The 23584-nt window shown below is 39.7% G+C and overlaps 1 protein-coding gene across 1 annotated transcript in view; it reads right to left on the reverse strand.

The window, feature by feature from the left end:
- The window catches only part of zgc:77784 (uncharacterized protein LOC402947 homolog), a 71552-nt gene that overhangs the window by 30342 nt on the left and 17626 nt on the right, over window positions 1-23584 (reverse strand). Inside the window, exons 2-5 of the mRNA XM_061681336.1 lie at window positions 22804-23130; window positions 6020-6177; window positions 4143-4402; window positions 2208-2335 (exon numbers count right to left, since the gene is read on the reverse strand). Coding sequence (XP_061537320.1) covers window positions 2208-2335; window positions 4143-4402; window positions 6020-6177; window positions 22804-23130 — 873 coding nt within the window. The remainder of the gene's footprint in view (window positions 1-2207; window positions 2336-4142; window positions 4403-6019; window positions 6178-22803; window positions 23131-23584) is intronic.

Here is a 23584-nt window from a genome sequence, read left to right on the forward strand (position 1 = left end):
GATGTTAGCACTCTGTAATTTGCTTGGAAAATGGTCATAGCTGACAATCGCAAATGATAAACCTGTTCAATATTTACAATTGCAAATCCATATTTATTGGGCATCTAGAGTACACCAAACGCTATAAGCGTTTAAGAACACACTTGCCAAATGTTTCCCTTATCATGATAAATGTTAAAAATCAGTTAAAGCGGGGTAAACACATATTGATTTTTAACATCTTGACCAATGTTTGAAAAGGAGAGAGACACCCCGAACATGGCGAGGAACGAATAAGCAAGTGAGTTCTTACCGCTTTTATGGTGTGTGGTTTACTCCAGATGACCAACATGTTAAGAGTTTGCGGTTGTAATTATTGCACAGCTACATCATTTACGATTGTCAACCCAAAAATGTAAGGAAATTGAGAGGAAAAATCTTGCTTAACACACCCCACCCCACAGAACAATCAATCAAGATAATCGTTTGGAGAAATCGATCAGGCCTTTGATGACATTGATCAAAAGGGAAGGGTGGCATGTTCAAAATCGGCCTGGTTATCGATCCCTATGGGATTTTTTTCTTGTCATGTGCAGTCTCTCATGTTTAAAACAGGGGTTAAAATCCATATGTGTATAACCCATTTAAGTCAAAGCAAACATCCTATTGCTTTTAAAGCATATCAGAAAGGTTTAGGGTCAAATGCTCCTCTCTGTTAATAAAGAATTGCTCTAATTGGATGCTATGAAATGTAATGTGGATAGAGTGAGAATTAATTTGAGCAGTAGAAGGACTGACAGAGACAGAGACATATAGAAGGATTTATGAGCCTGTGATGTATTAATTTAGACTTCTGCTTATCTGAAGGTTAGTCGTGCTCCTGAAAGCGGAGGAGGAGGCGTTGTCTGTCAAGTAAGAAAATAAGAATACGAAACGACAAGGGGGAGACAAGATGGGAGAAAAGGGAGTGGAAGTTACGCAGCCGCCCAGCTGGAATGATGATAGGGTTTGAAACAAGACGGAGAGAGATGGAAAATTAATGAGATGGATGAAACACACAGCGACATCACAAAAGCGGCGATAGCACGCAGAAAAAAAACTGTGAATGAGAGTGAATGGCAATTTGCTGAGATTGGATTTCATTTAGACTGATAAAAGCATTGGTGGTGGAATGTGTTTAAACCAGGACGCAGAAAGAGTGGCTCAGAGCATGCGGAAAAAGAGGAAGGCGAGGCGGAAGAGGAATCATGTCTTATTAATACAGGGACTGCTCGCCAGCATTGAGTTCAAGCGCACGTCCAGCAAACATCTGTCAAATGGCGTAATCCGTACAGTTTAGCATAATCCCCTTAGATGCACTGGACACCAGCTCTGCCCAAAACAAGCACTGGACAGGAAATGATCCGTTTTTTTTATTTATTTATTTTTAAACTTTGAAGTTGTGGACATGAACGCAGTAGTAGTGCTCGATCTTGAGAGATTGAAATTGTAATTTTGTCAAAGAAAAAAAGATGCTAAGTGTTTTAAGTTAGAAAGTTAGGAACTAAATTGTTTTTTTTTTTTAGTTTAAAAAAAATATGACGTTTTGGAGGGAAAAGTATGGAAAAAAATTCAAGAATTAAAAAAAATATTTTTGCGAGAAATATTACATTGTGAGAGAAAAAAAAGTTCTAATCTTAAAAGATGCCATCCATTATATTCCTGAGAGAAAAAGTCATTAATATATGTAATTTTTATCATCATTATTAGTAGTAGTAGTATTATTTTTTTAGGAGGGGGTTAAAAACATTATTATTATTATATTTTTAAAGAAAAATTTATTTTCGTTGAGCATAATGTATTTCTCAAAGAAAAAAATGGAATTACAAGAAAACATTTTTTTTGAGAATTTTAGAAGTGAGTTTTTTAGAAGTAAATATCTGAGCCCTATGTCTCTCTCTCAGTACCTACTGTTTACGCAAAGTCCTGATATGAATAATAATCTGATGCTGATGTACCAAAAGACTGAGTTTTACATTTCTGCTGGCTTTTTATTTGAATACAGATCCTCTGTAATTGAATTGCATGTCGGTCCAGATCATAGTCTCCGGCAGACTATATATGGCCCATGGGCCGTTGGTTGGCCACCCCTCCATTGGCCTTGTCATACACGTGAACTATGTTTTCATGCATGCTGGTGCATGTGCAGCCCTCATACAAAATGCACGACGTGTCCTTTTTGTTCTTACCGTGCACCTGCAGCATGGCCGAGGCCTCCGTCTTGCCCACGCTGTTCTCTGACGTGCAGGTGTACGCCCCCTCGTCCTGCTCTTTCACGCGGAATAAACGCAGGCTGTTGCCATTGCGAATCTCAAACCTAGCAAATGAATAACACAGCAGTAGATGTACCGTAAGTTATGGTATCATTTTGAAAATGATTTGCATTTGATTAAGAAGCCAAGCCAGCATTATGTCCATAATAAACCCGAACAGAAGTATGGAAAGCTATTCCAATGAGACATTAAACTAATCCTCAGAAATTATTCTCAAATATTAACTAAACTACAAAGTGAGCAAATGCATAATTATTTAATAGGCTTAGCTAAGTATACTACATATTGAGTTGGAAAAAAATGGGGGATGAAATTGGTCACAGGATAATTCTGCCGACTAATGAATACTTTTATGGTGCCTTCTTTATTAATTTATGGCAGCCCACTGATCCACACACTCATATTCATCAACTACTTAGTACACGTCTGCTAGGTCACATGTGGACCATTTCTTCTGTCTATTGTTGAGAAAAAGTAATCACTTTCATGTCATAATTTGTTACTAAAATAAGTCATTTTTAGATGCATATTTTAGAAAAACAGAATTTTGAAAAAAGAAATCAGATTGAACAACAATTTATGTATTATGTGTGTATATATATATATATATATATATATAAAGAATGGCAATTAAAAAAAAAAGTCATTTATTTGGAGGAAACGTTTTCATTTTTTGAGGAAATCACTGGATTTTCTGAGAAAGAGTCCCAATCTTATGAGTATATATACTGTACATTTTTTAGATTCAAGTAAGTAAATATTGATGCTATCTGACCTTGCACCAAAAACGCAAGTTTAATTTAAAATGTGTTTTATATATATATATATATATACATATATATATACATACATATATATATATACATACAAAAAGCACAGAAATGTTTGCAAAGATTTATCTTTTTGTTTTTGGATTAAAGTTGCATTTTACCAAGAAAAAAAGTCACAGGAGCCGCTTTGATTGGCACTTGGATCGGCACTTTGAATGGCGGTGACTGAAGTTGACTGTAAACACTCCTACAGCCGCTCATCTACGAAATTACCTACACCGGTCTAACCCGCCTCTGGCGCAGGGTTGCTCCATCGGTTACGCCAAATTAACATAATTCCCAGAAAATAGAGCACAAAAGGTCTGACTTGACAGCCATCGTGTGGGCTGAGGCTTTAGGATGCCGTTGCCACTTTAGAGCGCCTCGTCGTCGCAGCATTGAAAAGCACTACAATGACCTGATGCTCGACAAAATATGATGCTCAACAAAATAGCATCCATTTTTCCAGGTGGTAAAAGTGGTGTTTGATTGACAGTTGAGTTGGGTATGGTTTCAGTACATTCAGTGGACATGCCCCCAGCTTTCAAGAGCAGAGAGAAGGGTATAATTTTTCATGAGTTTGAAGCCTCATTTTACATAATTGGCGTTTTTTTTTTAATCATTCAAATTTGGCGGAGTTGTTCACAACACTCTTCTTTGTGGTGTGTCAAATTATGTATTTTTATATTTATTTTTCAATTTACAGATATTTTTGTAATTATTATATTTTATAATTATTATATGCAATGTTTAAAAACTTCAACAATGTTTAAAAACGGCAACCATGTTTCATTTAACAGTAATGATTCCTTTGTGTCCATGCCTCACAACCCTTATAAGTGATGTTTTTTTGAGCCATTGTTTAAATTCTTATTTTCATTGGGCTTTGGAGCGATAGTATTGTCCCCTAACAACTCTGCCTAGCAACAGCAAGCTAGACAATGGATTTATATCATTGCAGTTAAAATTGAATCAAAGTATCGTAGTTTTCCTGGCATATAGCCTCTTGAAGACCATCTGTAATATGTATTTGGTTACTTACCTCCCTCGTGGGAGTTCCCCATCCTCTCGCCGCCATCGCACAGTGGGAGGAGGATCGCCGTGGACCTCACACAGGAAGTCGACGGTGTCGTCCTCCATGACCACCTGGTTGACGGGCCTCCGCACCAGCACGGGCCGCTCGTACACCACCAGCTCGGCGGGGTCGCTGTCGCGCTCCCCCACCATGTTGGTGCCCACGCACACGTACATGCCCGCGTCGCCTTTCATGGTGTGCGAGATCATCAGCTTGCCCCCGCGCACCTAAAATGTACAGTGCCACTATTAACACAGGAAGACACTTTTTTCACATTTTTTCAAGCAAGATTTCTCACGGAAAGAAAAAAAAACTAGGATAACAAAGCAGAACAATTAAGTGTTAATGTCTTATATTAGTAATTAGTTACTCTTATATTAATAATTAATAATAATTCAATGAAGTCATAATTTTACAAAAGAAAAAAATAATTGAAGAATACAATTTTAACACTAAACTTGACTGAATAATGTTATAATATTTCAAATTTAATCATTTAAAATTTTGAAATAATTGGATAATAAAGCGATTTTAGGCACATTTATTTCACATTATGAGAATAAAGTTCTCATTTTATCCAAAAAGAAAACCCCAATAATGATCAATGAACAATAAAATTGTAATATTACACGAAAATGTTATCAGAATAAAATAATAATATTGCATATGTAATATGACAAAAATTAAGTCATGGTTTTATGAGTAGTAATAAATGTAGACTGAAGCTAGGTTTTAACAAGAGAAACAATTTGTAAAATTATTGTTTTTTTAATATTACAAGAAGAAATTAGGAAGAAAAAATGTTTTGGTAATTAGAGAATTTCGTTATGATTTTAGAAGCATTTTTTTAATATTACAAGAACAAAGTGCAGTATTAGGAGAATAAAGTTGGGATTTTATAAATTGAAGTGTCTAACACTTTTGAGGGAAAGATTAATTGAAAAATAAGTGTACTATAACAGAAAATAATGGCAATAATAATAATAATGTAATGTAATGTAATAGTGTAATAATGTCATAGTATAAAACGAAATTCAAAAAGGATAGCCACAATTTTTCAACAATAAAGTCATAATTTGATCAATCAAATAGTTGCAATAGTGGGAGAATAAAGTTGTACGAAATAGAGTTTTATGAAATATAATGTGTAACTTAACGAGAAAAAGTCCTAATATTACAAAAATAAAGTTGGGACTTTATGGAAGAAAAAAAAAGAAAAAAAAACACCAATAATTAGATATAACAAATTATACAATAAAAAAACATTACAAGAATAAAGTATTAATAAGTCAAGAAAAGCTTTGCCATTATGAGAGAAAAAATATAACTGTGAAAATTAAGTCAGGATTTGTAGGATTTGTGTTTTATAAGAATAATGGGGGAAATGGGATAATTGAGAATTAAATTACAATAGTACAAAAACAGATGTAAAACATACTATTACGTAGAGGAACATGTGAAAGAAATTGGTGAGTAAAAGTCAAAGAAATTGGTGAATAAAGTTGCTATTTTATGAGGAAAGTCATATTATGTAAAACATTTAATAATTATAAAATACCGATGTGCTTGGTAAAAGGTTTAGTTTTTTTGTTTGTTTATGTCTATGTAGATTGTCAGTCATCAAGGCTAACTAGTTGTGAAAAAGTCCCAATTCCATCAAAACTTCCATCAAAAAGTCATGTAACATGGATTGCACCCTTAAGCTCTCAGACAAGATTTTCTTTTAAGAATTCTGCCTTTACAAAGACAATAATGATACGTGCATAATATATTGTGGGTTGTCACTTCAAAACTTAGTGAATTTCATTTAATTGGCAGGGTTTCAATATTTAGGTATAACTCACAGAGATGCGTTCATCTTTAGTGTTGACCCTGACGTTGTTGCGCTTCCAGGACACCAGGGGTTCAGGGTGCCCGCGCGGGGGCACGCACTCCAGGACAGCGGGCTCACCGGCGGCCACCACCACGTCGCTCGGAGCTTGTCGAAAATCATCTCGGAGAACTGCAGGGGAAAAAAACAAAAGAGCAAATTACTTTATTAGAATGTAAGGTCGGTGAGGAGCAGGGAGCCATATTGCTCGTGAAACATTTGTTGGAATTGTTAAGTCTATGATTTGCGTGACTTCTTTGGAGGATGTTCCTCTGCTGTCCGTCCTGGCAGAGCTAATGAATAATGCACATCTCTCTGTCCTACGCTGCGTAAACAAATAACATTCCGGATTCATAATTCATAGCTAGGGAAAAAAGGCATGGGTGTATTTACAAAAGCATTGCGTTATCTTTCAAAATAAATCAGTAATGTACTGTAGCTTTGGACGTGACTAAATTCATGAGTTTTTGCCACTGGAAGTCGGGGAAGTTTGACTTTGCAAACTCTTGATATCTTTTAATTTCCTGCTGCGATTGACAGACCAAAGCTCAGGTGTCAAGAGGAGCCGCCTCCTCCATGGCAGAATCCATCATTGTAATCTCTCGCTACAGATCAACTTGGAGAACTTTTATCACGCATCCTAAGTAGTACCAGAAAGTACCCCTTTGACTGGTGAAAAAAATACTTCAATCTGCTTCAACATTGAGGTGAAAAGTAGGATCTTATTAAAGGTGCAGATGGGGTAACTTAGACAAAAAAATCTTGACGGGGCCACCATCATCCCTCGTCCTCAACCCTATAGAGATCTGTGAGTGTGGACAGCAATATGCAGCGGTACCTTGACCTACGAGTTTAATTCGTTGTGCGACCACACTTGTAACCCAAATCACTCTGCTCTCAAATCAGCATTCCCCATTTAAATAAATCAAAATTCCATTAATCAATTCCAGCCCCCCCCCCCCACCCCCCAAAACAACAGCATATTTTTGTAACATGTTTTGAATAACAAAAATAGCAATATTTAGTATTGTACTGTATAAAAACATACAGAAATAACAAACAACAACAAAAACAAAGAATTAAACAGTTACTGCTTTGATTCGAGGGATATTGTGCCGCTTCCTTCTTCGCCGCCCCTACGCCCTGAGCCAAACGGGAGCCTTAGCCACCAGGGGGTAGTATAATACATACATACTTGTATAATACCCAAAGATTTGATGATGAAACAGGAAGACCATCGCATCTAAGCTGCATTACAGCTGTTTTTTTTTTTTGCAGAGAAAGAAAATAGTCCTGTGAGTATTATTACACTTTACGTGCTGTGTGCATGTGTTGATGCACTGTTTGTGTTAAAAAAAAAAATCACAAGAAGGTATTTATGTACTGCATTATCAATGCTACTTTCGTTAGCCCGTCTACTCCGCTTTATACGTTAACATTATGCTGGTGGACTTTCAAAAGACAATGTTATATGGTTTGGTTTTATATAAAATGTGTAATACTGTTTTATTTTTAGTTTGACAGTAAACTTCAACTGGCAGTGGCAATAAACAGCTTGAAGCAAGCACATTTGACTTGTTTTTTAAAGAACTGTTCGCTATCTGGCAAACTGCACACGGCACACTTGGGGAGGGTTTAATAGACATGATCCACTTCTCAACACTCACTTACTTAGGACTCATATTTAGAAAAAGCTCTCTCGTAAGTAAAATTTTGGCTTGCCAGCAAAAACTCTTAAGTTGGGGTACTCGTAAGTCAAGGTGCCACTGTACCTCCAAACAGCAACTCTGGGAGACATTTCTTAGCTTCATCTGATATCATTTGATGTTGAGGACAAATTACTGTTAAAACAATGGGTCCGATTAATCACTAAGTTTGCTGTAAGTTGTTTCGAATAAGGTTTTTGCAGTCCCGAGAGATAGCACTCTTAAACTGCTTTCTATCATCTTAACTCATTTTCTCAAATGAAGATGAAGAATTTCAATTTCAATAAAAGTGAGTGAGAGTGAGCTCTGTCAATGAGCCACACGCGCACCAAAGAGCTCTGTGGAGATGATGACAACTGCCATGCTGCATCAATATTCAAACCCACTGGGTTCCTGCAAAGCTCATTTGAAATTAAATGATAGCAGGGTTGTAAAAATGGAACTTTATTATCAAGTGTCTTGGGTAAACTGCTATGAATATGCATCATTGCAAGAGTTCTGCTGACACACTTCAAATTATTTTAGAAGGAGAGAAAGTGACCTTTTCAAGAAATTAGGCCTCCTTAAGGACATAAGTACACATTTATATTCATTCGGCTACTGTAGATGGGTGTGACCAAGTAGCAATACTGCTGCAATCAACATCTCATGAGGAGTATTTAGCCCAGGGGTGGGCAAACCTTTTGGCTCAGGGGCCACATTGACTTTTAATATTTGACAGGCGGGCCAAGCCAGGACCAGATATTTACATATCAAAAATAAACAACAACAACAAAAAAGCATTGTAGTGTTAATACTTAGATTTACTTTTAATGGGAACAGTTTTGTTGATCATCTTTTTTTTCCCACCAATGTATCAAAGTCTGGTGTTAGTTTTGATGTCGCAATTCTCAGAACACATCTGACGTGTTCATCATTCAGCTGGGATCTGTAGGATGTTTTGTTGGTGTTCATCACACTAAAAGTCTTTTCACACACATTCTCTGTGCCATCTTCCGGATTTTTGGAAATGTGACTGCGCTGAATGAAGCATAAAACTCATCCAGTTTAAGACAGTATCACATTGGAGATCAATCAGTTCCATCTGCAGCTCCCGTAGCGCCGTTTCAGGCTGTTGTGTGACTGAATCTTGGATGGCAGTGTGTCAGATAAAGGTGTTTTGCTGATGTGTTCTGCAAGCTTGATTTTAACCGCTGAGCCGTAGCCATCAGTTCCTGCGTTGATTGGCTGCTAGCATAATCAGCATGCTTGGTAGAAAAGTGACGGCTGATGTTATATTCCTCTAAAACCATTATGGTTTCTTAACAAATTAGATATACAGCCTTTGACTGGTCTTAAGTGAAAAAGTATTTAGTAGTCAATTCTATATTAAACACTTGGCACTCATTGTCTACTGTTCTTTTCTTTGGCCCACTCATGGTTGCAGAAGGGTTCAGAGCAGTAGCAGAGTAAAAACAGAACAGCCAAAGTCAAGTCAATGTATCACTGTACCTACAGCGCTACCTGGTGGAACCACTGGGCATTACAGCATGACCTGGTGGAACCACTCGGCATTACTGGTGGAACCACTCGGCATTACAGGACAAGGTCAAAGAAATGTAGTCATGATTTTCATATGATTTGGGCGATTCTGTACCAATCTTTGGCGGACTGGATTGAAATGACCAACGGGCTGGATGTGGCCCGCGGGCCGTAGTTTTCCCACCACTGACTTAGCCTGTAGTTGACTGCAGACAGCGTGCCATATTTTCCATGATTTTAGAGCCTTATTTTACCTACATGGTGATATATATTATTCATTCATATTTTGGCAAGCTTTTTAAAAACACACTTCTCTGTGGCGTGTCAAATTTACCTTTTTGGTCCCTTTACAGTCCCTTTAAACTCGCCTTGAATAGTTGTAGTTGGAGAGAACCACAGAGCATCCAGAATTTCCCCATTGTGGGTGGAATAAAGGCTCATGCTATGTTAGGCTATGCTATATTGTCTTTTCATGCATTCTAGTGGATTGAAGCAACAATGAGAGTACTGTAATTGTTGCCCTAACCCAATTTTTGGCTTCTGTTGTGATCACTTTTCTGAACACAGAAAATATGATAATCTCTTTCCAAATAAACCCGTGTGACATTTGCTCTGTACGCAAATGGTCTCTGATGCAGTCATCAATCCAACGCATCCCGGTGGCATTCAATAAAGTGGACACGAAATAAGAGGAAATAGACTTAACTCAGCCTAAGGGCTCTGATAGGCAGATGGTACTGGAGAGGAAAGAAAGTGCCATAGTGTGACAAATAAAACTTTTGCTTAGCTGCTTTCTTAAGCCCTTCTCCAAAGATGACTAATCGTGGTTCCATTGTTTCCCTTAAACTTCAGCTAATGAGATGCTTCCTGCTCCCACTTTAAACTATCAATGTGACAGAGCTGGACGACGCCCCCCCCCCACACACACTCCTTTCTCGAAGCCTAACTTCTCCGACATAGTAGCAGTCCGACAAGTGATCCTGCTCAAACGATTGCTGCGTCCACGCTCACTTGGGGGGCAGCTGAGGCTTTGACCCTGTCTCCTCGCAGCAAGACAAATCCTTCCACAAAAAGTCCCCGAGGCGGTTCCTACACGCTTAAATAAAAGACAAAACAGGGCTAAATGAGTGTTGCATCATCATTTCATGCAGGGAGTCAGCTCTCACTGGAATGATGTTGATATCCCCACTGAGCATTGCAGAAGGGCCTTCTTCTTGAGTTTATTGAGAAATCAGCGTGAGAGACTAGTCCGGACCAAAAAAAACCCACATTTGTTCCATGGCTCTTTTTTTTTTACAATAATCGATTTTGAGTGTGGGAAAAAAAAAAAAAAACAGCAGCCACAGGGCGATTTTGTCAACAGGCGACAAGCTATTTAGATAAGTGACACTGAATGAAACATGATGCTTCACTGTCACATTCTGGAAAGGAAATTTGCAGCGATGGGGAAGCTTTTTCATATCAAGTCCTCTCAGGGAAATGTGAACAAATATCGTGACCACAATGTTAATTTTTATCTATTGTGAACATTTGAAACAATTGGACTTAATTTTGATAAGATTATAAAAAAAAATTCAGTCGTGGTTTGTTGTTGGTATTATCGATTAAGGAATAATGCTTTCCGATGTTCACAAAACTACAGTACACAATATCACACAATGCTACACAGTGCTACTCCAGGTAAGACAGTGACAATTAACAATGCAACACAATTCTACAGATTTCTACACAATGTAATATATTAGAATAGTACATTGTGTTACACAGTGTAACTAGCATTGCATCACTCGTGACCGGTTTTGGTCTCGAGATCACATTCTGAAGGTCTTGGTCTTGTCTCGGACTCGGCTCTCAAAAGTCTTGGTCAATAGTCTGAGACTGAGACTGGCCGGACTGCACAAGGAGAGCCCGAAGCAAGATACAGTATGTCTGCTAACACAACGGTAATTAAATTTGGGTTCCTCAGCCACAAAGGCTTCATATGTAAAACAAAATGCAAAAGAAAACACTCCGCTGTGTGCAAATTCTGTGGTCTTCATCTCACTGAAACGACGGCGAAAACGTCGAACTTTAGCTGGGATCTCAAATGAACTTTGACTGTAACTAACAACAGCGAAAATAATTTTGTCTTTCTGAGATGGCATTATTATGAGATGTTTAGGTCACAAAACGCTGCAGTGTCTTACATTTTTTAAATGCAACCGAGCTCTTCTTAAACACAAGAATTTATTTTTTGCAATAATTTAGTTTTTAAAAAATTGTTAAGATTTGAGATTTTTACATGTGCTTTGAAAGAGTTGCAAACATAAATTTTTTTGGTTGTCAAATGTATATTATTGTAGAAAAGAAAAAGAAAATTAAAGAGTGAATGCTGTTTAACTGAAACGAAATGGGTTTTTATGGTCTTGGTCTTGACACAGTATCAACTCCCAAAAGTCTTGGTGTCGGATAGTGTGGTCTTGAGCAGAACACTAAGTGTAACACTGCTACACAAAATGTAACATCCATCCATTTTCTGAACCGCTAATCCTCACTAGGGTCGCGGGCGTGCTGGAACCTATCCCAGCTATGTTCGGGCGAGAGGCGGGGTGCACCCTGAACTGGTCACCGGCCAATCGCAGGGCACATATAAACTAATCTAACTCACATTCATACCGATGGGCAATTTAGAGTCTTCAATTAACCTACCATGCATGTTTTTGGGATGTGGGAGGAAACCGGCATACCCAGAGAAAACCCATGCAGGCACGGGGAGAACATGCAAACCCCACACAGGCGGGGCCGGGATTTGAACCCCGGTCCTCAGAACTGTGAGGCAGCTGTCCTAACCAGTCCAAAATGTAACCGTGTAAAAAAAAAAAAAAAAACCTACTGAATGTAACATGATGCAATACAATGTAACAAAAGAGAACATAGTTCTACACAATGTAATACAACCCCAATTCCAATGAAGTTGGGACGTTGTGTTAAACAAATAAAAACAGAATACAATGATTTGCAAATCATGTTCAACCTATATTTAATTGAATACACTACAAAGACAAGATATTTAATATAAAACTGATAAACTTTATTGTTTTTAGCAAATAATCATTAAGTTAGAATTTTATGGCTGTAACACATTCCAAAAAAGCTGGGACAGGTGGCAAAAAAGACTGAGAAAGTTGAGGAATGCTCATCAAACACCTGTTTGGAACATCACACAGGTGAACAGGCTAATTAGGAACATGTGGGTGCCATGATTGGGTATAAAAGGAGCTTCCCTGAATTGTTCAGTCATTCACAAGCAAAGATGGGGGTGAGGTTCACCTGGTGCGTGAGAAAATAGTCAAACAGTTTAAGGACAATGTTCATCAACGTGCAATTGCAAGGAGTTTATGGATTTCATCATCTACAGTCCATAATATCATCAAATGGTTCAGAGAATCTGGAGAAATCACTGCATGTATGCGGCAAGGCCGAAAACTAACATTGAATGCCGTGACCTTCGATCCCTCAGGCGGCACTGCATCAAAAACCGACATCAATGTGTAAAGGATATCACCACATGGCTCAGGAACACTTCAGAAAACCAATGTCAGTAAGTACAGTTCGGCGCTACATCCGTAAGTGCAACTTGAAACGTTACTATGCAAAGTAAAAGCCATTTATCAACAACACCCAGAAATGCCGCCGGCTTCTCTGGGCCCGAGCTCATCTTAGATGGACTGATGAAAAGTGGAAAAGTGTCGTGTCCCCCGGGCCAAAGAGGAAAAGAACCATCCGGACTGTTATGGACGCAAGGTTCAAAAGCCAGTATCTGTGATGGTATGGGGCTGTGTTAGTGCCAATGACATGGGTAACTTATACATCAGTGAAGGCACAATTAATGCTGAAAGGTACATACAGGTTTTGGAGAAACATATGCTGCCATCCAAGCAACGTCTTTTTTATGGACGCCCCTGCTTATTTCAGCAAGACAATGCCAAACCACATTCTGGACGTGTTACAACAGCGTGGCTTCGTAGTAAAAGAGTGCGGGTACTAGACTGGCCTGCCTGCAGTCCAGACCTGTCTCCCATTGAAAATGTGTGCCGCATTATGAAGTGTAAAATACGACAACGGAGACTCCGGACTGTTGAACAGCTGAAGCTGTACATCAAACAAGAATGGGAAAGAATTCCACCTACAAAGCTTCAACAATTAGTGCCCTCAGTTCCCAAACGTTTATTGAATGTCGTTAAAAGAAAAGGTGATGTAACACTGTGGTAAACATGACCCTGTCCCAGCTTTTTTGGAACGTGTTGCACCCATAAAATTCCAAGTTAATGATTATTTTCTAAAAAGAATAAAGTTGATCAGTTTGAACATTAAATATCTTGTCTTTGTAGTGTATTCAATTAAATATTGGTTGAACATGATTTGCAAATCATTGTATTCCGTTTTTATTTATGTTTAACACAACGTCCCAACTTCACTGGAACTGGGGTTGTACAATAACACACTGTATAACACTACAGAACGTAACACGGTGCTGCTACATCACACAACACAGTACCACACAATGTAGCACAATACTACACAATGCAACGCAGTACTACAGTGCTGAACTGTAACACAGCACTACACAATACAACACATTACACTGTACAACAATGTAACAATACTACATTGCATTTTCAATAATATTGCCATATGATAAAAGACAATCTGCTAATCGCAAAGGTTGAGATTTGACGGGTCATTGAGAGTGGAGCGATGTAGAGCAGGCAGGGAGATGAGTCAATGTTGCGCTCAAAGCCTGCCGCACACTGCCGTGCTGGGTGCACATAATTTATCTGTCTCATGTGGCCTTGTTGTTGATTCAGTTTGTGGCATGTTTGATATGTTTCGTGTGTGTGTGTGTGTGTGTGTGTGTGTGTGCGTGTAGGTGTGTGTGTGTGTGTGCGCGTGCATATGTGTGTTGGAGGAGGTAGGAAAAAGGAGAAGACAGATGAAGCTGAAATACTCAAATATTATTTGTGCAGGTTTATTTTCTCTACAAAACCAAAGTCCTTGTTTACGTATCATGTTTCATGACACATGAAAAGTTGGACGTGTTAAAGTGGTAAAGCCACAGGCTCGTTTGCATTATTGTTGAAATCTACACAAATTTAGTTTGTATGATTTATTACTCACTATACTTACTGTATGTTTACGCCACACTTGGTTCGCAGAATTTTGTTAAGTGGTCGTGGTGAACGCTTACAAGACTGCAAGTCAAAGTATGGAGTAAGTTTTCAACGAACTGAAGTAGATGAATACACCCTCATCTTAGCATAAGCCCAACCTATAAGAAAGAACAATTTACAGGTATGTATAATAAATCTGGTAGTGTTTATTGTAATACAGATTTATTTGTCGCTTGTGTTTGTTGAAAAAAAAAAAAAATCGCAAATACATTATTTTCCAAAATCGTTGAGCCCTACTACACATATGTATGTTTACGCAATGCAGTGCAACACAATGTAACACAATGTTACTCAATGTAACAATACAACACAGTCCTATACCGGTACAACGTACACAGGGCTTCATAGAGTAAAATTAGGTAACAACACTACACAGGGCTACAGAGGGTAACAGTACTGCACAATGCTACACAATATTAGTGCTACGCAGTGCGAGATAAAACAAAGTAGTGGAACAATACACAGTGCTACGCAATGTAACTCTCTAACTAACACGGTCTCTGAGGTCTGCTGAAAGATCACTCCTTGACGTCCCAAGATGAAGGATGAAATTCAGGAGAGACATAGCCTTTGCTGTTGCTGCACCCAAACTTTCGAATGAGCTGCCCCTCCAGGTTAGACTAGCTCCTACCTGTCTTGTATTTAATTCTCGTTTAAAACCCCATTTGTTCTCCGGCGCATTCTCAGACCCTGCCTGAGAGTTGGCAGTGTGTGGTTTTATTTTGTGATTGTTAACAATGTTTTTATGTCCTACATTTGTTTCATGCTATTTCTGCTTTAGCTATCTGCTGAAATTGAGAACTTTGGCTAACTGTTTTTGAATGTGGTTAAAAATAAAGTGGACTGGATTGGAACAATGTTGCATAGTTTACACAATGCTACACAATACTGTAAACTGCCACACAATGTACCAATACTACACAATACTAGACAGTGCTGCATAACAAAATGCAATTCCACAAAATACAACACAGTACTACACAACCTAACAATTCTACACAGTGCTACACAACGTAACACAGCACTACAGTGCTCCACAAAGTACAACAGAACAAACAACAAACCAATAACTTAATGTACACAGTCCTACACAGTGTAACACGATATAACAATACTCTACAGAGCTATACAATCAAAGCCGGTGCAACACAAAACTACACCATATAACGCAATACTACACAGTGCTACACAATACAACACAGTGCTATACAGTGTAACAGTACTACAAGATGTAACAAAGTAGTCAATGTAATGGTACTGCTGCATACAATGCACAATTTACCACACAACACACAATGTACAAAGCTATATAATGTAAAGTGCTTCATAATGCCACAGTCTGGGGTGACTCGGGTGTGTGTGTGTGTGTGTGAGTGTGTACAGTATGTGTGTAGCCTCAGTGAGCTCTCTACTGTTTAAAAGGGTAAAGGAACAAGTGGCTCTTATTTTTTTTGTTTTTTTAAACATTTCATTGCGCAGTAAGGCCATTAGGGACATGGTCAGATTCCAGTGGCCCGTCACAGCTAATGAAGAGGTTGTCTGCTGAGACAACAGTGATTGCGTTAATCCTCACATTGTCTCATTGTGTGGCTGGAGGATGACACTCGTAAACCCGTAAAGTCCCCCGCCTTTCAGCGAGACTACAATTACACAGGTGCTTCACACCCAAGTGTGGAACGCCGAGAATCCCCACTGGGGGTGCGGCGGCTCCCATGCTAAGTCTGACACCTAATTACAACACACAGTGCTGTTTTTATTATTATTATTATTATTATTGCAGTCTCCTTGTATGTAAATTATTATATTATCTGCCCTTTTTACCAAGCTGATTTTATGATTTTTCTACTTATGGTAGGAAGTCAAAATGGATTTATTTAGCTTATAACAAAATATGCTTCTATAATATATACACAAAAAAATATGGTCACAACAGCTCAGTAAGCTGCAGTCATGATAGTCTTTTTTTCACAGAGGATAAAGAATATGCCTGGGAGTATTGGTATAGTCTGTCTACATACTGTATGTTGCTCCACCGTTTGTGTTGAAATATCTGTTGCTGAAAGGGTTATAACTACCGTGAGATTGATGCTATTAGTTAGCCCATCAACAGCATTTTGTATTGTGTGAAAGCATTAACCTAGTAGACTTTGGTAAGGCAAAGTTATGTGGTTTGGTTAAATACACAAATGTGATTGTTGTTGTTGTATGTTTACTTTTACATTAAACTTCAACTGAGTGTGACAATAAACAACACTGAGGTCCTTATTTTTGTGGCACAGCACGTGACACAACTGTGAGCCAGGGGTGGATTAGACCGGTTTTGGTAATTTGGTAGACCAGTGCAGCCTGGCAGATCCAAAAGTGGGCGGGCTGCGCCACTGTGGGTGTGTTTACAGCAGACTTTATTCACCGTCAATCAAAGCAACTCCTTTCATTCCCTTTAAATGTGGCGCAATGCCAGTCTCGCATGGCGACACCTCTATGTAGAAGAGGACGATGCGTAATAGCAACAATCCATTCCTGAGTGGAGCACTGTCACTGTTCTTGGCTGATGTGGCAACAGACAATGTGAGCGGGTACCCTTATTAAATACAGAATGAGCTTGTGATAACCGTTGGCGACCTAAATATGTCCGCGGACCTCAGTACCTGTCCGCCTTTGCCCTAATCAAATTCACCAAAATCACATTAGACTGGCTGCACTGGCAGTGGTCTGAGAAGGGGTAAGTCTAGACCGACTTTCTGCCACCAAATTTTCAATCCCCCATCTCCACACCCTCGCTGCACTGCAACACCCAGCTTGGTGGAGACTGATCTGCCAAATTGGCAAACACACGCAAATTAGAAACCACCAGCATTTGTGACCCATTGCAGATGCGCTGTCTACGAAAATAACATTTACTTTGAATTTACTTACCGGTAATTTGAACATGTACATCAGTTACACATGATTAAAAGGTGTTAAACTAATATATTATTTGATTATTTTCAAGGACAAGAGGAAAAATTACATCAGTTTTACACATTTTAATCATGTGCAACCGAAAATTAAGTAGGTTACTTTTTTTTCCCCAGTGTACTGCCCCACCTCCCTCGGCTAAAGTCAGCAAGTATACTATAGGTTATACTATCTTACCCGCGACTCTAATGAGGACTAGCAGTATTGAAAATGGATGGGCAGTTTGTCTCAACTGCTTCAAGACACAATAAATCAACAATCTATTCCATCAATTGGCTCTACAAATTAATAAAATGTTCACATACTGTATAACCTTTTTCCAAATGACGAGTTTACAAAGGGTTAGAATGAGACATTAGCATCCCAACACGGGAAAAAAACAGCTGCGCCCGACACAAGATAGATTGCTTCATAATCCCCCATCAGGAGTAAGAAGAACATCTGGATATAGAGCCTTTTAAAACAACTTTTCTTTTTTATTCGTCCTACTTTACTCTAATCCTCCCACGCCATGTGACTATCTCTTCACTGACACGTTAGCGTTGGTGAAACGCCACAGTACGCCGTGTCGCGATGAGGCACTTTGGAGGGAAGCAGCGCTTCAGTCTGCCAACTCAGTCTCATTATGGTGTGTACGTGTGTTTTTCTTTTAAGCCTCCAAAGCTTACAGTTAAAGAGAACAATGACACTGGCTGATGTCTAAGAGCCAAGAATGCACTTTAATGCGAGCACTCACTAGCTAGAACATATTAGAGGAGGAAAATGCAAAATAAAAGTTCTGTACATCAAATCTTAGGGCTGTACATTTTAGTCATAATTAGAAGCTTGGAAAATATGGTAGGAGATGCCTATTGATTATAATAACTGCTTTGATAGTGCTTTTTCTTTTGTGACTTTTTTTTTTGGTTTGTTTTGCCACCACAGAGCAAATTGGAAAAGTGTGATGATAACAATAGAGCCACAAATGGAAAATAGTTCAATTACTGAAAGCATACAGGTAGTTTCCAATTGAACACTGCATAAATTTGTTTACATGATTTTGAAAAACACCATGTTTTTCTACACTTTAATCTTAATGAGAATATTCATGCATATATATATATATAGGGAGGCACACAATCCGGAATGGATTAAGTTAGGATAGTTGATTTTGCGCTCTGCTACCAAATGTCAGTCTCGCTGAAGTAGCAAAGTCACCTGCTGAGCCTCAGAGCTAAAAGTGGAAGAGATGTATGGCTATACATTAACCCTCCTGGGACTTGTAGAAGAGTCTTCCTTCCACCACCTGTTGTCCTGCCGCACACACACACATACACTTGTGCAAAACCACCAGTTTAAACTGGTCTCTCATTAACACACACTCCCATCCTCGTCTAGCCTGTCAGAGCTAATTGGGTCACTTTTTAACCCACAGTAAGCACAACCACCCTCATACGGGAGGGGAAGAGGGGGTCTAAGACGACCACCACCATGCTGGTTTAGCATATGCCCCTCTGCTCGCTAGAGGACGACAGATTGGAAGCAAACAGACATGTTAATAATAAAGTCAGTGCGTGGCTGCAGGGGAAAAGTGCCTTTTACTTCCATGTTATTATGTTGCATTTAAAAACTGACAGAAAGTCTTCACAAGGCTTTACTTCTTCCATATTTTGTTACGTTACAGCAGTATTCCATTCGATTCCATTGTTTCTACATCTTAATTTGATTCGACATGTGGTCAATTCAGTTGGTTAGACATGATTTGGAAAGGCTCACACATGCCTATATAAAGGTCCCACAGTTGCTAATGCATGTCAGAGCATAAACCAAGCATGAAGTCAAAGGAATTCACTGTAGACCTCCAAGACACAATTCACTCAAGGCAAAGCCCTGGGGAAATGTTCAGAAACATTTCTGCTGGTATGGAGGTCCAAATGAGCACAGTGACCTCCATCATCAGTAAATCGAAGAAGTTCAAAACCACTAGGACTCTTCTGAGTGCTGACCCCCCATCTAAACTGAGCAATCAGAGGGAGGGAGGACCTTTGTCAGGCTCCGGCATTTCTCTGTAGGAGGACAACAATCAGCAAACCACCAATCGGGCATGTAAGGTGGAGAGTCTAGACGGAAGCAATCCTTAGTTAAAGGCACATGGCAGCCGACCTGGAGTTTGCCCAAAAGGCACCTGAAGGACTTTCAGATCATGAGAAACTAAATTCTCTGGTCTGATGAGACAAGGATTGAACTATTTCATTGCAGAAACTGGGCGACCCGTCAGGATGGAGAGAAATATGAATGCAACAATGTACAGAGATTTTCTGGATGAAAACCTGCCCCTGAGCGGTCCCTTGACGTCAGACTGGGGGGGATGCATCATCTCTGAGCAGGACAACAGCGGAAACATCAAAGGAGGACAACTCTGTGACTGTCCTTGAGCGGCACAAACAAAGCCTAGACTTGAATCCCACCAAACATGTCTGAAGAGATCTGAAAAATGCACAGATGCTCCCCATCCAACCTGATGAAGCTTGAGCGGTGCTGCAAAGAGGACTGGGCGAAACTGACCAAAGATAGGTGTGCTAAGCTTGTAGCATCCTACTTAAATGTCCCATATTTTACCAAACCAACTTTTTCTAGTATTTGGGATATACTATTGGCTCTATGGTGCCTCAGTCAAATGTGACATATGAATTAAAATCGTCCACGCATTCCTGAGTTCCAGATGTTTCCCTGTTGAGAGACCTGAACTCAGGTCATTCGAATTTCTCGACCTTATCTACCTCACTAGCGAAGACCTACGGCGACCTCTCCGCTCCCGAGCCAGCGCTGTCAACATAAACACGTGTACTCTCACAAGTGGGTCTTCGACACAGAGGCAACCAGTCAGAGAAAAAGGAGTGGTCTTTGTCAAATATGGACAAAGCGGATACAAAAATGGGTCAAACAGAAGTACTGTATCTGTCAGGAGGGCCTTTTCTGGACACTCGTATGACAAAACCAAGGTGGTTTTTTTTAATGATATTGACACTTTTATACTAAGTCCATGTTAGAGAGTCACTCTATGTCTAAATAGCCAAAATAGGGGACCTTTAAAAAGACGAGGCTGTGAAAGCTGCCTTAGGGGCATCAATAAAGTACTATGTACTATTATGTGTTTATTTTTGTTTTAAATTCTAATTAATTTGCAAACATTAAAAAACAGTTCATGCTGTCATCATTATATTGTGTGTAAAATGTTGAGGCAAGCGGTAGAAAATGGATGGATGGATGGATAAAATGTTGAGGCAAAAAATTTTAATGTAAATGTAAATTTTTTTGGGGAGAGGGAAAATGAATGTATTCTGTAACAAACCAAAATATGGGAAATGTGAAGCCCTGTGACTACTTTCCGGATGCACTGTATCTTCCTTGGGTCTATTGTAATGTATGTGTGGAGGCAGCACACTGTGTGTGTGTTTTTTTTTTTTTTAAAGGTGGATGTAAGATGCGGATGAGGCCAGCCATGCATAACACAGCGGCAGTCATGAAGCAGAGATAAGACTCCAACTGCTGTTTTATGTCTCCCCGACCAGGACGAGTCGACCTTGCTAATCTGTTCTGCAGCTTCCCTAATCAAGGCGCCGACTAATCCATTTCCTCGCGCCAAGGCGAGCGGCGGTTCAGCCGGGAGCCGAGCCACACTGGCACAATTAGGCGGTGGGAAGACAATGGCACGCGTCCCGGGTCGACTGGGAAGAATAATGGTCGAGCGGGTGTGTTGTGTGCCTGCTTCTCCGCTGTACTCCTCAGCTGCACAACAAAGACAAAACACAAACTCCTGCACACTCTCAGACACACACAGTCAAATCTCAAATGATGCAATTAAAGAAGAGGTCCGCCACAGTTCAGCAACAATCAATGTGTTTTGTTCCAACATCCTGAACCTGAATAAAAGACATCGCAGTTTCTATGCATCAGTAAAATATTCTCCGATGTGACCCCAAGCTACCATAACAAGTACGTCAAAATCAAAAGTCCTTGCTCAGGCGTGGATCAAGACATCCGTGAAAAGTTGGGAAACGAAGGCTTCTGAAAGAAAGTATACAGTAATGTACTGACACAGCTTTTTATGTATTTATTTATTTATTTTCTTTTTGGGGGGGGGGGGTCTTTCTAGCAGACGCCTGAAGGTTTTTGTGCTCACACTGACTTGTGTTTGGAACTGCTCACAATTCTCTCTTCCTTGACTTAGGCCGCAATTTGACCTGAAGAAAAACAGTCCCAAAGCATTATGCTGTGACCACCATTCTTCACTGTAGATATGGTGACTTTTGCTGATGAACAATGCTGTGTTTGTCTCAAACGTATCTTTTGGAATTATAGCCAAAAAGTTAAACTTTGGTTTCATCGGACCATAACACATTTTCTCCACATGCGTTTGGGAGAGTTCAAGTGTGTTTTACTTTCTTTGTAAGATAAGGCTTCCATCTTGCCACCCCACCCCATCAGTCAGACAAAGACCCAGTACTTGCCAGAAATTCCTGCAGCTCCTTCAACTTTTCTGTTGACCTATTGGCTGATAGGTTTCCCTATCTCATCTCATCCTCTCATCAATTTTGGAGGGAGATCCAGTTCTTGATAATGTCACAGTTGTGCCATATTTTCTTCACTTGATTATGTTCCATATTAACACCTTGAACATTTCCCATTTCCTGACTGACATGTAGAAACAATGAGATCCCTCTGCTGCAAAGGCAGGTGGCACGGTGAACGAGTGTTTAGCACATCTGCCTCACAGTTCTGAGGACCAGGGTTCAAATCTGGACTCACCTGTGTAGAGTTTGCATGCGTTCTACCCGTGCCTGCGTGGGTTGTCTCCAGGTACTCTGGTTTCCTCCCACATTCCAAAAGCTAGGTTAATTGGAGAATCTAAATTGTCCGGAGGTGTGAATGTGAGTGCGAATGGTTGTTTGTTTATATGTGGCTGTGTCCTGCAATTGGCTGACGAGCAGTTCAGAGTGTACCCCACGTCTCGCCACAGCCCGCGACACTAGTGAGGATAATGGAAAATGGATGCAACGATCAATAGCACAGTGCCTTAGTAGTAACTTAGAATACATTCAAAACATTATGATATATAGGAGTAGGTTGAAAAAACAGATGTAAAAAAATTGTTTGAACAATGAACGGGGTTTTTTTTTTTCTTTTTCTTTTTTTTTAAAATGTGATTTTCTTTCGAGAACACGTAATATTACTAAAGAAAAGTAGGATTTTTTTTAATACATTCAAAATGTTACGATAAAATGTTTTTAAAAATATATATATATATATATATATATATATATATATATATATATATATATTTCCGAGTTTCACACTCAACAATCTATAGCACAGAGCCTTACGAGCAACTTCCAGCGAAGCATTGCGACTGACGGTCTCCCCCAGGTAGTTGCGTGCCACACACGTGTAGATGCCCTCGTCTGGTTTACTGCGTCGGCCGTGCACGATGCGCAGGAAGAAGAGCGAGCCGCTGGGTAGGAGCATGCGGTGCGAGCGGGGGTCGTCCTTGTCAGTCTCCACTCGCTCGCCATCTTTGTACCACTCCACGCTGGGAGGGGGGCGGCCCTCCACCTTGCAGTTGAGGGTGGCTGGCTCCCCCTTGGAAACTATCAAGTCAGATGGGTCCTCCACGATCCGAGGGGCACTATCCTCGAACCGAATTCTGGACCCTGACAGATGGAAAGATGTTTTGAGCCGACAGGAAACAATCCAATAAAAAAGCGGTAACTGAGCAGATCTTGGGCACTGCCCAGTAAAGAAATACAAAATTATGTAAAAACAACAACAACAACAAAAATCATGTTATAGTTGAGAATGAACTGAAGAATTATGACGAAGTACCAGCTTGTCGTGCAATCCTTTATTATCTGAGATTTTGAAACCAGGTTTAAACTCAAAGTACCCCTACCCACCCTTGAGGACTTGCACGCTGCCATAACTAAGACAAGAGCGTGCAAAATCCTCTCGGACCCTCCACATCCCGGTCACCAGCTCATCCAGCTCCTTCCCTCAGGTAGGCGCTACCGATCAAATCAAACTAGAACTAGCAGACATTCCAACAGCTTCTTCCCTCTTTCAATCAACTTCTTAAACACCTAACCTACAATTCCATTGCAACATTTT

The sequence above is a fragment of the Phycodurus eques genome, chromosome 7, assembly GCF_024500275.1.
Source record: "Phycodurus eques isolate BA_2022a chromosome 7, UOR_Pequ_1.1, whole genome shotgun sequence".
In the NCBI taxonomy this organism is placed as follows: Eukaryota; Metazoa; Chordata; class Actinopteri; order Syngnathiformes; family Syngnathidae; genus Phycodurus; species Phycodurus eques.